The following is an 11,843-nucleotide window of genomic DNA, read 5'->3' on the forward strand; positions in this document are numbered from 1 at the left end:
TAATTGCCTCTCTGATTAATTACACTGCCTGTGATGGTGCAAACTGGAGTGGCGAGGTTCCCCGCCGTGCTGTGAACTCCTGCTGCCACCATCTTTTTTTATCTCCTGAGCCAAGGTTCACCATGACACTGGAGAGAGGCGCCGGCTGCTGGACACGATGACGGCCGACAAGGAGAAGAGAAGGTAAAAGCTGCGTGTGCACAGATATTTTTTAAATCATCTTTGAGTGTGTTTTTGAATTTTTTTTCAAGTGCATGTTTAATTGACCTGTTTCTGTGCTGGTTTGGTCTGTGACGGAGGTGTTGAGGCCAAAGACGGTGTAATCACACTGAGCGAATATACTTGAACTTAAACGATAACCACAGTGCGGTGCTCGTCTCCCCAGCTAGTTCATCTGGAGTGGAACGGAATAACTATTCAAATCCTTATAGATTGAAGAATTGAAAAAATGAAAAGGGTCAAACTCTAGATACAAATTTAATAAAAACTATCAGCAGCATACTTTTTTTTTTTTTAAATGTGACCTATAACCTTTAAATGGAGTTTCCTTACTGAAGCATAATATGCTTCCCTACATGTTGAGAAATTTTCAAAATGTCACTGTGTCATCAACTGAAATATGACTCATCCAAGTTCTGCAAAGTTGAAGTTTTTGAGATATGCCTGAGAAACTAAAAAAAATGCACAGTAAAAAAACCGGAAAAATTACAGAAATGTAAGTTTTGACTTAACAAAATTATTACTTAATGTACCTCAGTTATAAGTCATCAAGTAAATACATTGAGTATACTGCCATTTCTCCAATTCTCCCTTTGGAAGGTCATTTAATCATTTGTAATAATTGTATAAAAAGAATTGTATGTCTCAAGTGCATTTAGTATTTTAAGTTGTGCACTGCATGAAAAGGGAATTCATAATTCTAACTGGGATCATAACAATTCCTTAATCAGCCCAAACAGTGTCACGGTCCCACTATATTCATATAATAACACGTGGTATGAAGTGATTTATTGTACGACTTATATATTTATAAATATTCATATTTTTTTTTTTTTTTTTTTTAAGGTTTCCTATTATTTGCCTTACATTTTTAAGTTTTGATGTTAAGCACCTTGCAGCTGTATTTTGAAAGGTGCTGTTTATATCAAGTTTATTGTTGTTGTTATTATTATTACAATTATTGTTATGTATTATAAACATACCTGTGTGCAGGGCGATCAGCCGAGAGGCGGCCAGAAAGAGACGTCAGGTGGAGTCTGAGGTGTTTGGAGATTTATCTCGGCTGCTGCCTCTCCAACCGTCGGTCCGAGCCAACCTGGACAAGCCCTCTGTCATCCGCCTCACTCTCAGCTACATACGCATGCACACACTGCTCAAAGGTAACACAAGTCATCACGGACATTTCACACCATCCCTCATACAACACCTACCAAAAAACCATTGTTCTTTAAATTATAGATACAAAAACTTTAGTAAATAAACATCCTAACGAAAAATAATGTTAATCAATATCTGCTTTAGTAACAATGCTTCTCTGCAAAACTTCTGCTTTGGATGAACCAGACATTTTCCACTGGGTGATTAACATCAAGTTGTTGATGTAAGCTGTGTAACGTGTGTTATAGCACCTGGACTACACACGCGCACACACCACATCCTTTGTGCACAGTTCCCCATAAACACAAACCCACTGTAGAACAGAACAGAAACATTTCCCATGAAATGAACAAAATGTTCACATCAGAATCAACTGAATCTCTAAATCTAATTTCTTTTATCTTCTGTCCCTGACCCTCAGTGAACTCTGCGACAGAGGCAGAGACCAGTCAGAGTGTACAATATGGCGACGTGTTGGAAGGTGGAGAGGAAGTGTGTGACGGAGGACGAGAAGAGGGGGAGAAAGACACGGAGGAAGCCGAGGCCTCGGGGGAGACAAGTCTGCATCTGAGCATCCTGGAGGGATTTCTGATGGTTTTATCCTCTGAGGGAGACATGGTCTACCTGTCAGACAATGTCAGCAAATACATGGGCTTGACACAGGTACACACACACACACACACACACACACACACACACACACACACACACACACACACACACACACACCTGCGCCTGTAATAACATTTAAATGTATCTATATGAAACTTGCTCTGGTTTACATTTAGGAATCTGGATTTAAAGACTAACATACTTTATGTTTTCTGACAGACCGAGTTGATGGGACACAATATTTTTGACTTTATTCACCCCTCTGACCGCGAAGAAATCAGATCTAATCTACAGCTGATGTCAGGTGTGTGTGTGTGGGATCAATAGTGTTATTTTTTGCAGATTTAAATTGTATAGCTCTGTAAATTGCCTGTTTTTTAGAGGGACTTTGGAGAGCTGCCACCAGGACTTTCGTCCTGAGGATAAAAAGCACTCTGACCCAAAGAGGAAGAAGCGCCAACCTCAAATCAGCGACGTGGAAGGTTGGTGAGAAACTGCCACAAAAGACTTTCCCTTTGTTTCCCTCTTCCTGGGACTCTTGAACATCACAAACCGTATCTGATGGTCTTCATCGTCTGCTTTTTCATCTTCTGTGTGGCTTTATAGGTTCTGCACTGTCAGGGTCGAGTGATGGTGTGTTCAGCTCCCTCCGCGGGGTCCTGCCTGCTGCTCACCTGCCAACCTCTGCCCCTGTCTCACACACTCCTCAGCACACACACCTTCACCAGCCAGCACAGCATGGACATGAGGTTCACGCACTGTGACCAGAGGTGAATCACACGGACACATCTACACTATTTACAAGCATTTAAGAATTTATTACAACGGGCAGGCTTTTGTTCAAAATATAACAAAAGCCTGTTCCCCTGTTCAAATATAACATAAAAAACTGATGTAATAATATGTTAAAAGTAAGAAGGAGCTCTGAACACTGCATGACTTGTTTAGGAGTAAGTGCCATTTTCAACATAATGTAATCAATTAGAAATTCTTTTAAAATTATAAATCTCACAAGGCTTGTCACTTTTTATTCGGCATCCGTGCTGCACGGATATTTACAGGTTTTAGTTTCAAGTTTCAATGCAAACCGTAGCAGACTTTCTGCAGCAGAGTGGATTCCACAGACATTTTAATTACTTATAACCTATCACTACAAGTCACATGCAGTATTAAGGTATTATTGTAAAGAAGTTTGGGGTTAAATTTTCTCTCAGTAAACTTTAAACATTACACACGGTGGCTTCACTGAGGATCTAAAACAAGCAAACACTGAATATATGATGCAGAGAGTCAAATAAGTCGGTTCAACGTCCCCCAAGCTACTTGAAGTGACAAACTCAATGTTTTAAGTGAAATTCAAACAAAAAAATCTTTCAGAACTAAGGCTGATTCTGAACAAGTAAAAGAGACTGCATGTGACTCATTAGACTAACTCTTTAAGCCAGTATTTAGTGGAATAGATTCATACTTGTTACTGCTATAAATATTAGAAAAAGTGAGTAAATAAGAACTAAATAGTCAGTAAATATATATTGTTTTTTTATTATTATTATTGTTTTTCTTATGTGTGGTGTATTTATTGTGTTTTCATATTTCTATGTTCATTGTATGCACCAATAACCAGAGCAAATTCCAGGTAGGTGTTAACCTACTTGGCAATAAATACCTTCTGATTCTGATTCTGATTCTTTGTGTTTTTGTGTTTGTGCAGAGTGACTTTGCTTTTAGGCTACAGTCCTGTCGAGCTGCTCGGTCGTTCCATTTACGATCTCTGTCACACACTGGACACAGACTGTCTGACCAAGAATCACCTGAACCGTGAGTAGTGATGCACACAAACAGAACAAAAAACTCCACAAACACGTTGCCCGCCTGGTTTGACCTTTACCTCTGTCCCTCTGCAGTGTGTTTTAAGAGCCAGTCGGTCAGCGGTCAGTACAGGATGCTGGTGAGAGGTGGAGGTTACGTCTGGGTGGAGAGTCACTGCGCCGTCATCCCCAGTGTCCGAGCTTCCAAGTCCAGGCCCCGCTCGTACCAGCCTCTCTGCATCCTCTGTGTTACCTACATCCTCAGGTAAGTGTGTATTCTAGTTATTGTTTCCTCTTTGGGACCCACTCCAGTGTAAGTACTTATCTTGTCAGGACTGGGGACCTAATTGGGAACAAGGCTTGGCACCGTATGAGGCAAAACCTCATTCTTGAGGTCCTGGTTAGGGTCAGGGGTAAATTGTTTTTTTGTGAATTGTGGTTTCTCTTGTGTCTTACAGTGGAGTGGAGGAGCCGTCCCTGCAACTCTCTTTGGACCAGACTATCAACAGATATCACAGCTGAAAATGTATTAACAGTGGTTCTGTAGAAAAACAACAATCGGCTCGTATACTTCCTTCCGTTAAATGATTTCTGTCGAGATAGCTTTGATCAAATATAAGAGTTTCTCACTCAAACTGAGGTGCTGTCTTCTGATATTTCTCACTTTGCAATTTTTGATTTGCACGTTGCCGGAAATATTTAAACAATCTGAGGTGTTGGTTTCCACCAGACGCTTCAACAGAACCTGAGGAAGAAAACGACTTATTCTTAGTGGTTTGTAGTTTTGGTATTGCAGTGGGCGAATTTTTTTTACTTTTTACTACTCAAACTGTTTTGCATAAGAGTTGCAGTGGCACGACACCTGTCTTCCGCAAAGAGAAAGTGAAAGTTAAAGGTGCAGACTGTGATTAAAGTGGAGCTGAAACAGGCAGTTTGACTTTTTACTGACCGCCCTGGGCCTGACCCTACTTCCTCTGAGGTTTCCTCCTGGGCCACCTGACACTGTGCGTGACATCTGACTGTGAGGCACAGACACATTGTACAGTAGACACACACGTAGACACACACACGCACACACGCACACACACACACACACACACACACTGAGTATATATGGGGAGATATGCATTCTGCTGATGATGAGATGTGAGCAGACAGAAGTCAAAGCCGCAGCTTCCTGATTAAACGTTCAAGACGAAAGTTCTCGTGGGAACTGCTTGAACTTTTTACCTTTTGGCCTCTGAATGCACACACACACACACACTCACACACACACACACAAACACACACACACACACACAAACACACACACACACAAACACACACACAAGCACATGCATAAACGTGCACAAACACAAACTTTGAAACTAAATTGAAAGCAACCTGAAAATACAAATGCATTACAACAATAAGTATGTATGATAAAAAAAAGTCATAACAACTTGTGTATTTACTGACATAACAACACAACTTGAGTTAAACAAATGTAAATTGTGCCTAATAATGACTTTAATAATGTAACTACATTAATAGGAACATAAATTCTATATATACATTTAATAATGCATTCAATTCTACTATTGCACATAAATGTGCTTTAATGATAGTTTGTGTGTAAGGATTTTTATTTGGGTGTCACTCAGTAGGAACCTCAGTTTGAGTGAAAAGGCTGTGAACCCGAGTGGATTTATTTGCTCACCTTCACTGTGATGCAGGCAGACTACAGCATGCAGGGAAAAGATCTTGCTCCATCTAGTGTTCAACTGGTGTCAGTAAAACATAGCGGCCATGTTCCTCCAGTCAGTTTTGCTTAGATGCAAATAACTGATTAGATCTCCACTCACTTCCAAGGTGTTCAGAGACAAAAACAAGTCTAAAGAAGAGAAAACTCCAGTAAAGACAATTTAGTATTTACATTTTTTTTTGTTGCTCACCAAGGTCCTTTGCTCTTGTCCCATAGACAGGACTTGACATGTGGGTTCGACTTTTCTGTTTCTGAACAATCAGACAACTAATGGTTTATCTCATAGGTCATGTCACTGCAGGACTTGAAAACAAATATAGAAAAATGTGCTCTACAAAAGCAAATTCAAAAGTCTAAACCATCTCAGGATTCAGATCTGTGTGGATTTGATTTTATTTGCGATTACTATTTTAACTTTTTATTCATAGAGAAAAAACATTGTAAATACAGTTGAAAGTGCAAATGCATAATACATCAAATCAATTAAAAATGGCACAATTCTGGTTTGTAATCTAATCAGCAACTTTGATTAAAAACCTGAAATCAAACTGACAGGTGAATACTGACAACCCTAACCTCTAAATCAATATAATATAACCAATTAGAATATGCATTAAAGGGACTCTTACCTTTGTTGCATTTGAGAATTACAGCACATTCAAATCATCCCGCCTTCCTCCAATGCCCCACCCCCTCGTTCCCATCCGCGGTGTTTTTTTGAAGAAACTTTATTTACAAGCAGACTTACAATCTACTGCCTCCGCGCACGCACGTGAGTTTTTGTTTACCAAAGCAATGGATTCGGTAAGTTATATACATTTACATTCACATGCCTTGATGACGTGGGCCCGAATGCGCCACAAGAAGCAGACGGAAAACCTGCATGTCCATGCAGCAAACAGACAGGTCTGTCGGCCAATAAGGTCCTTCGGTCCGAAGAATTTTATTGGTTGAAGTTTTCACTAAATATTATGAGAGTGAAATAATTGTTTGTTTTTACTCCTGGTGGGTCTGTCTTGCATTTTAGAGTGTCATTACCTTATTAATACCAATTTAACCTTATCCAAAAAAAGTGTAAAAATGCAACAAAGGTAAGAGTCCCTTTAAAATCTGCATAAAGTAAAGTTTACAGCATGTGTTTATTTTGCAATAATCTGAATTGATTTTAGACATGATCCTAATTATAACATTTCAATCCAGGTAATAAAATGTGTAACACTAGACGATAGAACCTGTCCAGGGTATGACCTTCCTCTTGTGTCAGCTGGGATAAGTGTTAGATAATAAATGAATAAGGTTCTAGATGATAAAGATTCAATCAATCATACAGATTGACAGATGTACATTTGTTTCTAAAGATGATCAAAAAGCATGAGTTGAGTCTTTCTAGATTTAAATTTGACCCAGTACGGTCTGACTTAGTTTTATGGGTTAATCTCCTATTTGAATTGCTTTGTTTATTCTTTGACCTTGAATTTCTACTGATCATAATAAATATAATAATGTGAACTCGCTGCTCTGTTGAAAGGGAATAAAAGACGCTTGTTGACAGTAATCGTATAATCACAGCTGAAAGTTTAGCCTAAGGGAAAGGAAACAACTTGTGAAAATGTTCTTCCCCCACGATCAAAGAAATCCTCTTCATTAACTCGGCTTTAGAAAATAAAAAATGTCATCCTGTGGGATTAATTTTCTAAACTTCTATTTGGAACCTCTTTTGTTTTGTTTGACCATGCAGACGGTTTTCAAGGTGACCCTGGTGTAGTTGTGTTGTTGAAGGAATCTGTGTCCGGGAGTTGTCTCAGAAGCCTGAACGCTCCAGTATGACCCAGTATGAGGCGGACTGGGAGGAGGTCACAGGGGGGTGTTTTTTCTCTTCTTTCAATTTTGCTCTAACCACCAGCTCCCAAAAAACTTTCACAGCCTACACACACACACAAACACACACACACACACACACACACACACACACACACACACACACACACACACACACACACACACACACACACACACACACACACACACACACACACACACACACACACACACACACACACACGCGCACAGAACAACAGTGTGTTCCTCCAAGCATTTTCAGTGAAAACAACATGTGACCTGACTCATCAGGCCCGTGCTGAAGTCACCTCCCCTCCATGTTCCCTCTGCTGTTCACTCCTCTCCTCCCCCAGTCACACCCCTATGGTTGGGTGGGTGTTGTCCGGCTGTGAGCCAATGGCATGACAGCGCTCCCCCACTGAAGTCCAAGCATGATAAATGAAAAAAGTGTGTGTGGTAGAGTTAAAGAGAGCAAAACACAGAGGGGTGGGGAATGTGCAAATTATGTTATTAAAGATACACGTGCAGGTAAATACAGGCGGGCAATAAAATGAGTCAAAGGCCACTGAATTGCTCATTGTTTAGTAATATAATTATTAATGCAGCCATTGTTTTATTATGGTTTTAATACGAGATTGTTTCTGGATAGAGAGTGGGTGGAAAAACACCGAGTCGATGGAGATTGACCTGTGGTGCAGAGTGCGAAGTCCTTTGACTGATGGTTGACATGACAAGAGAAAACAGGTTGGGTCCTTTTACAAGCAGACGCATTCATAAGAACCAGCTCAAGAACTTAGTGTAGGATTTCTGCATGACTAGAGACAAAGCATGTGTATTTATAGCACCGCGACAATTCAAATATAGGCTCTATACTGTATATTAGATAAGAGATTACAGTGGGGGGAAATAAAATAGAATAAAATTAGATAAGTGAGAACATTTTATACATAAATATGAAATAATGTTAAATGGACTATCTATTTTAGAGTACAAGTCGCATTCACCTATTCACCCACACATCCACAGAATGCTTCGATCACACGCTCAGGACAGCTGTCAGGGGCCATTTTAGATTCAGTATCTTACTCAAGGACACTTGTGGAATGCAGACTGGAGGTGCACCATCGTTAAGTTAGTGTACGACCCTCTTTACCTCCTGAGCCACAGTTGCTCAGGAACATAAAGGAGAAGGAGAGAAGGGTAGATGGTCTGTACCACTCAAAGCGCTTTACAGTACAGTTTTTGCCATTCACACACACAACAGTGCAGCGTGTAGCACGTGTAGCACTTTCTCTATGAGAAGGGACAACTTAGGGTTCAAGGACGCTTTGGCATGTTGAATGGGGAGGACTGGAATCGAACCGCTGATCTTTTGTTGTTCTAGGGGTTGTCATAAGGCCGGTTTTGTGAAGATAAAATTGAGGTATGGTAGTATAGTTAAGAAAATGGGCTTAAGAATCATTAGAAAACAAAGTTGTTAATAAGACAAAGCCTCGTTGACTTTTTAAACTTTTTTTTATTGATATTAGTTCTCAAATCTTGCAGAAGTTTTCCACGAAAACCTTCTGCTTATCTGGAAAAACTCAGCCTGAATGTTTTTATCTCCTTTCTATTAATTTATCTTGCTGAACACAGCCAAGCACTGCAATTCAAATACTGTATTGGCTAAACAAATTTTGATGATAGTTTTTTTTTTATGCAAACTAAATTGTGTGGCAACTTGCAAAGTTCAGTGTACAGACAATCTGATGCAAATTTCTGTTGCATGCAGTTTTTCTGCTGAAGCCTCTGATTGTGTGGCGTCCACCTTCTTCACTTTATGGCTGGTGTGCTCAGGATGAGGTGTGACAGGGGCTTCAGTTGTATATAAAGCTTCCGATTATCTTTACCGCTGCTTGTTATCTCCCAAAAAGGACAGAACAAACAGGCCCAATAGTATGCAGATATTATATCTTTTCTCTCTTTCGCTCGTCTGTTGCAGAATCATTGCTTTCATAATGGATATCAGCTTTTAAAAGTCAGTGATGCTCATGGCCCTTGGGTAGATTGTCTGAAAAAAGCTTCAACAACAAAGTGATAAGCTCTCCTCCGTTATTGCATTACTACCAGTGAGACTTTGCCTTGACTCTGTTCCCATTGTAATGGGTAACACGAGTTCTATTGATTGTTCTTTCCTGACATCAGAGAGACAATACAGGCTGTTCAGAGGACGCAGCTTTACAATCCAACCATATTAACCTGCAGCACCTGGATGTACTTTAATAATATTCATGTGTGTCTAAAAATCACACTTAATGAGCCCTAAGTGACTTTTAACATTGTGCAATCATGTGTTTGTAGCACTGTTTAAGCATAGAGTATAAATGTGTATTTGTACCTGGATCTAATCTTATCTCCTGTGCAGAGTCCACGAGTGTAAGCCTAGGTCAGGGCCTTCGATCAGCCGAGCTCAGCACTGCTATCCCCTCTCTCTGTGCCATGTAGAGTGGATGACAATGCTTTCATTAACAATATGTGTGAAGTATATATATATAAATATATATATGGTGCTTAAGTATCTCAGCTGTGCTCAGAGTGTGGGAGCAGCAGATGCACAGACACGAACGTGCAACCAGAACAGAAACTGACAGTTTTTGTTGAAAGTATTTTTGCGAATTTGTAAAATTGCTTCCACATGTTGGCAAGTGCAGAGCAGCAGATATTTACAGCGCTTAATAATTGATGTTAGAGTGACTTGGCTCTTCTGGAAAACATTGAATTGCATGCAATGGGAGTAAAGTATAAAAAAAAAAGCTCTGCTGATTGGCTGATCAGTAGGTTGTACCCATGATACATTGCCCCTACACTACATCAAGAGGCCTCATATGAAAATTATCTCGAGCAAGCTGGTAGTGCAGTCGCCACTCTCTCTCTCTCTCTCTCTCTCTCTCTCACACAGACACACACACACACACACACACACACACACACACACACACACACACCTCTGCCTGGTTCCAGCTGTCTCCTAAATGCTCTCCAGCAACACCCCATTCATTCACATGCTCACCATGTGTGACCTGCTGCCCTGGATTACGCTCTCCTACTTGGTCACACATATATGCAAACACACTGAACATTTGTATGCGTGAATATTGATGCCCCACGTCACACTACATTTAGACAATACAATACATGCAAAAAAATTGTCTGCACTAAACAGCGCAGAGAACACTTTGCTGCTAAAGGACTTTGGATTCAAAACTAAGCTCAGAAAGGCAGAAATTCAGTTCAACCACTGAAGTAAAGAATTGGCTCGAGTTTCAAGTGGATGTTCATAAATCTGAATGTCAATAATTCTAAGTCTTTATGGTCAAAATGGCAATTTTCAAGCTTAAAGTTTGCTAGTTGGTGGGTTTAGGGATTGTGTGTTTAGGAAATGTGTGTGTGTCTGTCAGTCAGTCCACCACTGTTATCCAGACCGAAACATTTGAACATTCTGTGCAGACATTCATGGTTCCAAGAGGTTGTGTATCACTGACTTTGGTGATTATCTGACTTTTCAGCTTATATCACCTTATAAACCTTTTACTTTATCCAGTAAAATACATTATAGTCTGCTCGATGGATCAGAACGACATTTTGCACAGATATTAAACGGATATTAGTTTAAAATAATGTCTCAATTATTCCAGTACTTTGGACCAAATACCTGCAAAAATTATGACCTTCCAATCAAGCTCAGCATAAATTGTTTCTTACTAGCAAATGTTAACATGCTGACACACTAAATAGTAAATGTGGTATCTGCACACTATCAATGTAGCCAGATCAACTACAACCATTTATCATAGCTGCTCTTGAGGGGGGCTGATCACGCAGACACAGCGGCTCTTTTCATCATCCTCTCTCTCTCTCTCTCTCTCTCTCTCTCTCTCTCTCTCTCTCTCTCTCTTTTTTTCTTCACAGATGTATCACTCACTAAACTGATCAGGGAAGTGCTGATAACAGCAGGACCTTCCATCAAGCCACAAAGTACAAAACTCTCCCACTGTTGTGACCGCACAAAGGCTAATGAATGACCAGGCTGGTGCACTTCCTTTCTACCTGCTCAGTTTCCTGCAAACTAAATAATCTAGAATGGCACACAGTGGAAACCAGCTAAATAGAACAACCCCATTAAATTCAACATTGAACCCATGTCTCTTTGCACATAGCTCTAAAACTATTGAATATGGCAGTTGAACTGTGCTGCATTATACAAATAGGAGGGTCTGTTGTCTAAATGGTGCGGACACATCTATTGGAAAACCTGTATAGTGCAGTTTACAAATGCAGTTCAATAATTACCTTCATGAAGGTACGATCTGTTTACTGCACTTTTGTATTAGACTGTATTAGTTCTAAGGAGAACTCAGGCAGTTACTGATGCAACTTATGCAAAAGAGTTTAATGTAGATTTGATGCATCAAGGGGACCAGAAG

General features: G+C 40.0%; 1 protein-coding gene across 1 annotated transcript; it reads left to right on the forward strand.

Annotated features, from left to right (window-relative positions):
* The first annotated feature begins 157 nt into the window (after positions 1-157).
* Positions 158-4,564, forward strand: epas1a (endothelial PAS domain protein 1a). Its single transcript, XM_061095469.1, has 9 exons — positions 158-183; positions 1,213-1,379; positions 1,799-2,040; positions 2,209-2,293; positions 2,371-2,471; positions 2,596-2,759; positions 3,701-3,807; positions 3,894-4,062; positions 4,256-4,564. The coding sequence occupies exons 1-9, from the start codon at positions 158-160 to the stop codon at positions 4,317-4,319; spliced, it is 1,125 nt and encodes a 374-aa protein (XP_060951452.1). The 3' UTR covers positions 4,320-4,564.
* The last annotated feature ends 7,279 nt before the right edge of the window (positions 4,565-11,843 follow it).

The sequence above is a fragment of the Limanda limanda genome, chromosome 21 (assembly GCF_963576545.1).
Source record: "Limanda limanda chromosome 21, fLimLim1.1, whole genome shotgun sequence".
NCBI classification, from domain to species: Eukaryota; Metazoa; Chordata; class Actinopteri; order Pleuronectiformes; family Pleuronectidae; genus Limanda; species Limanda limanda.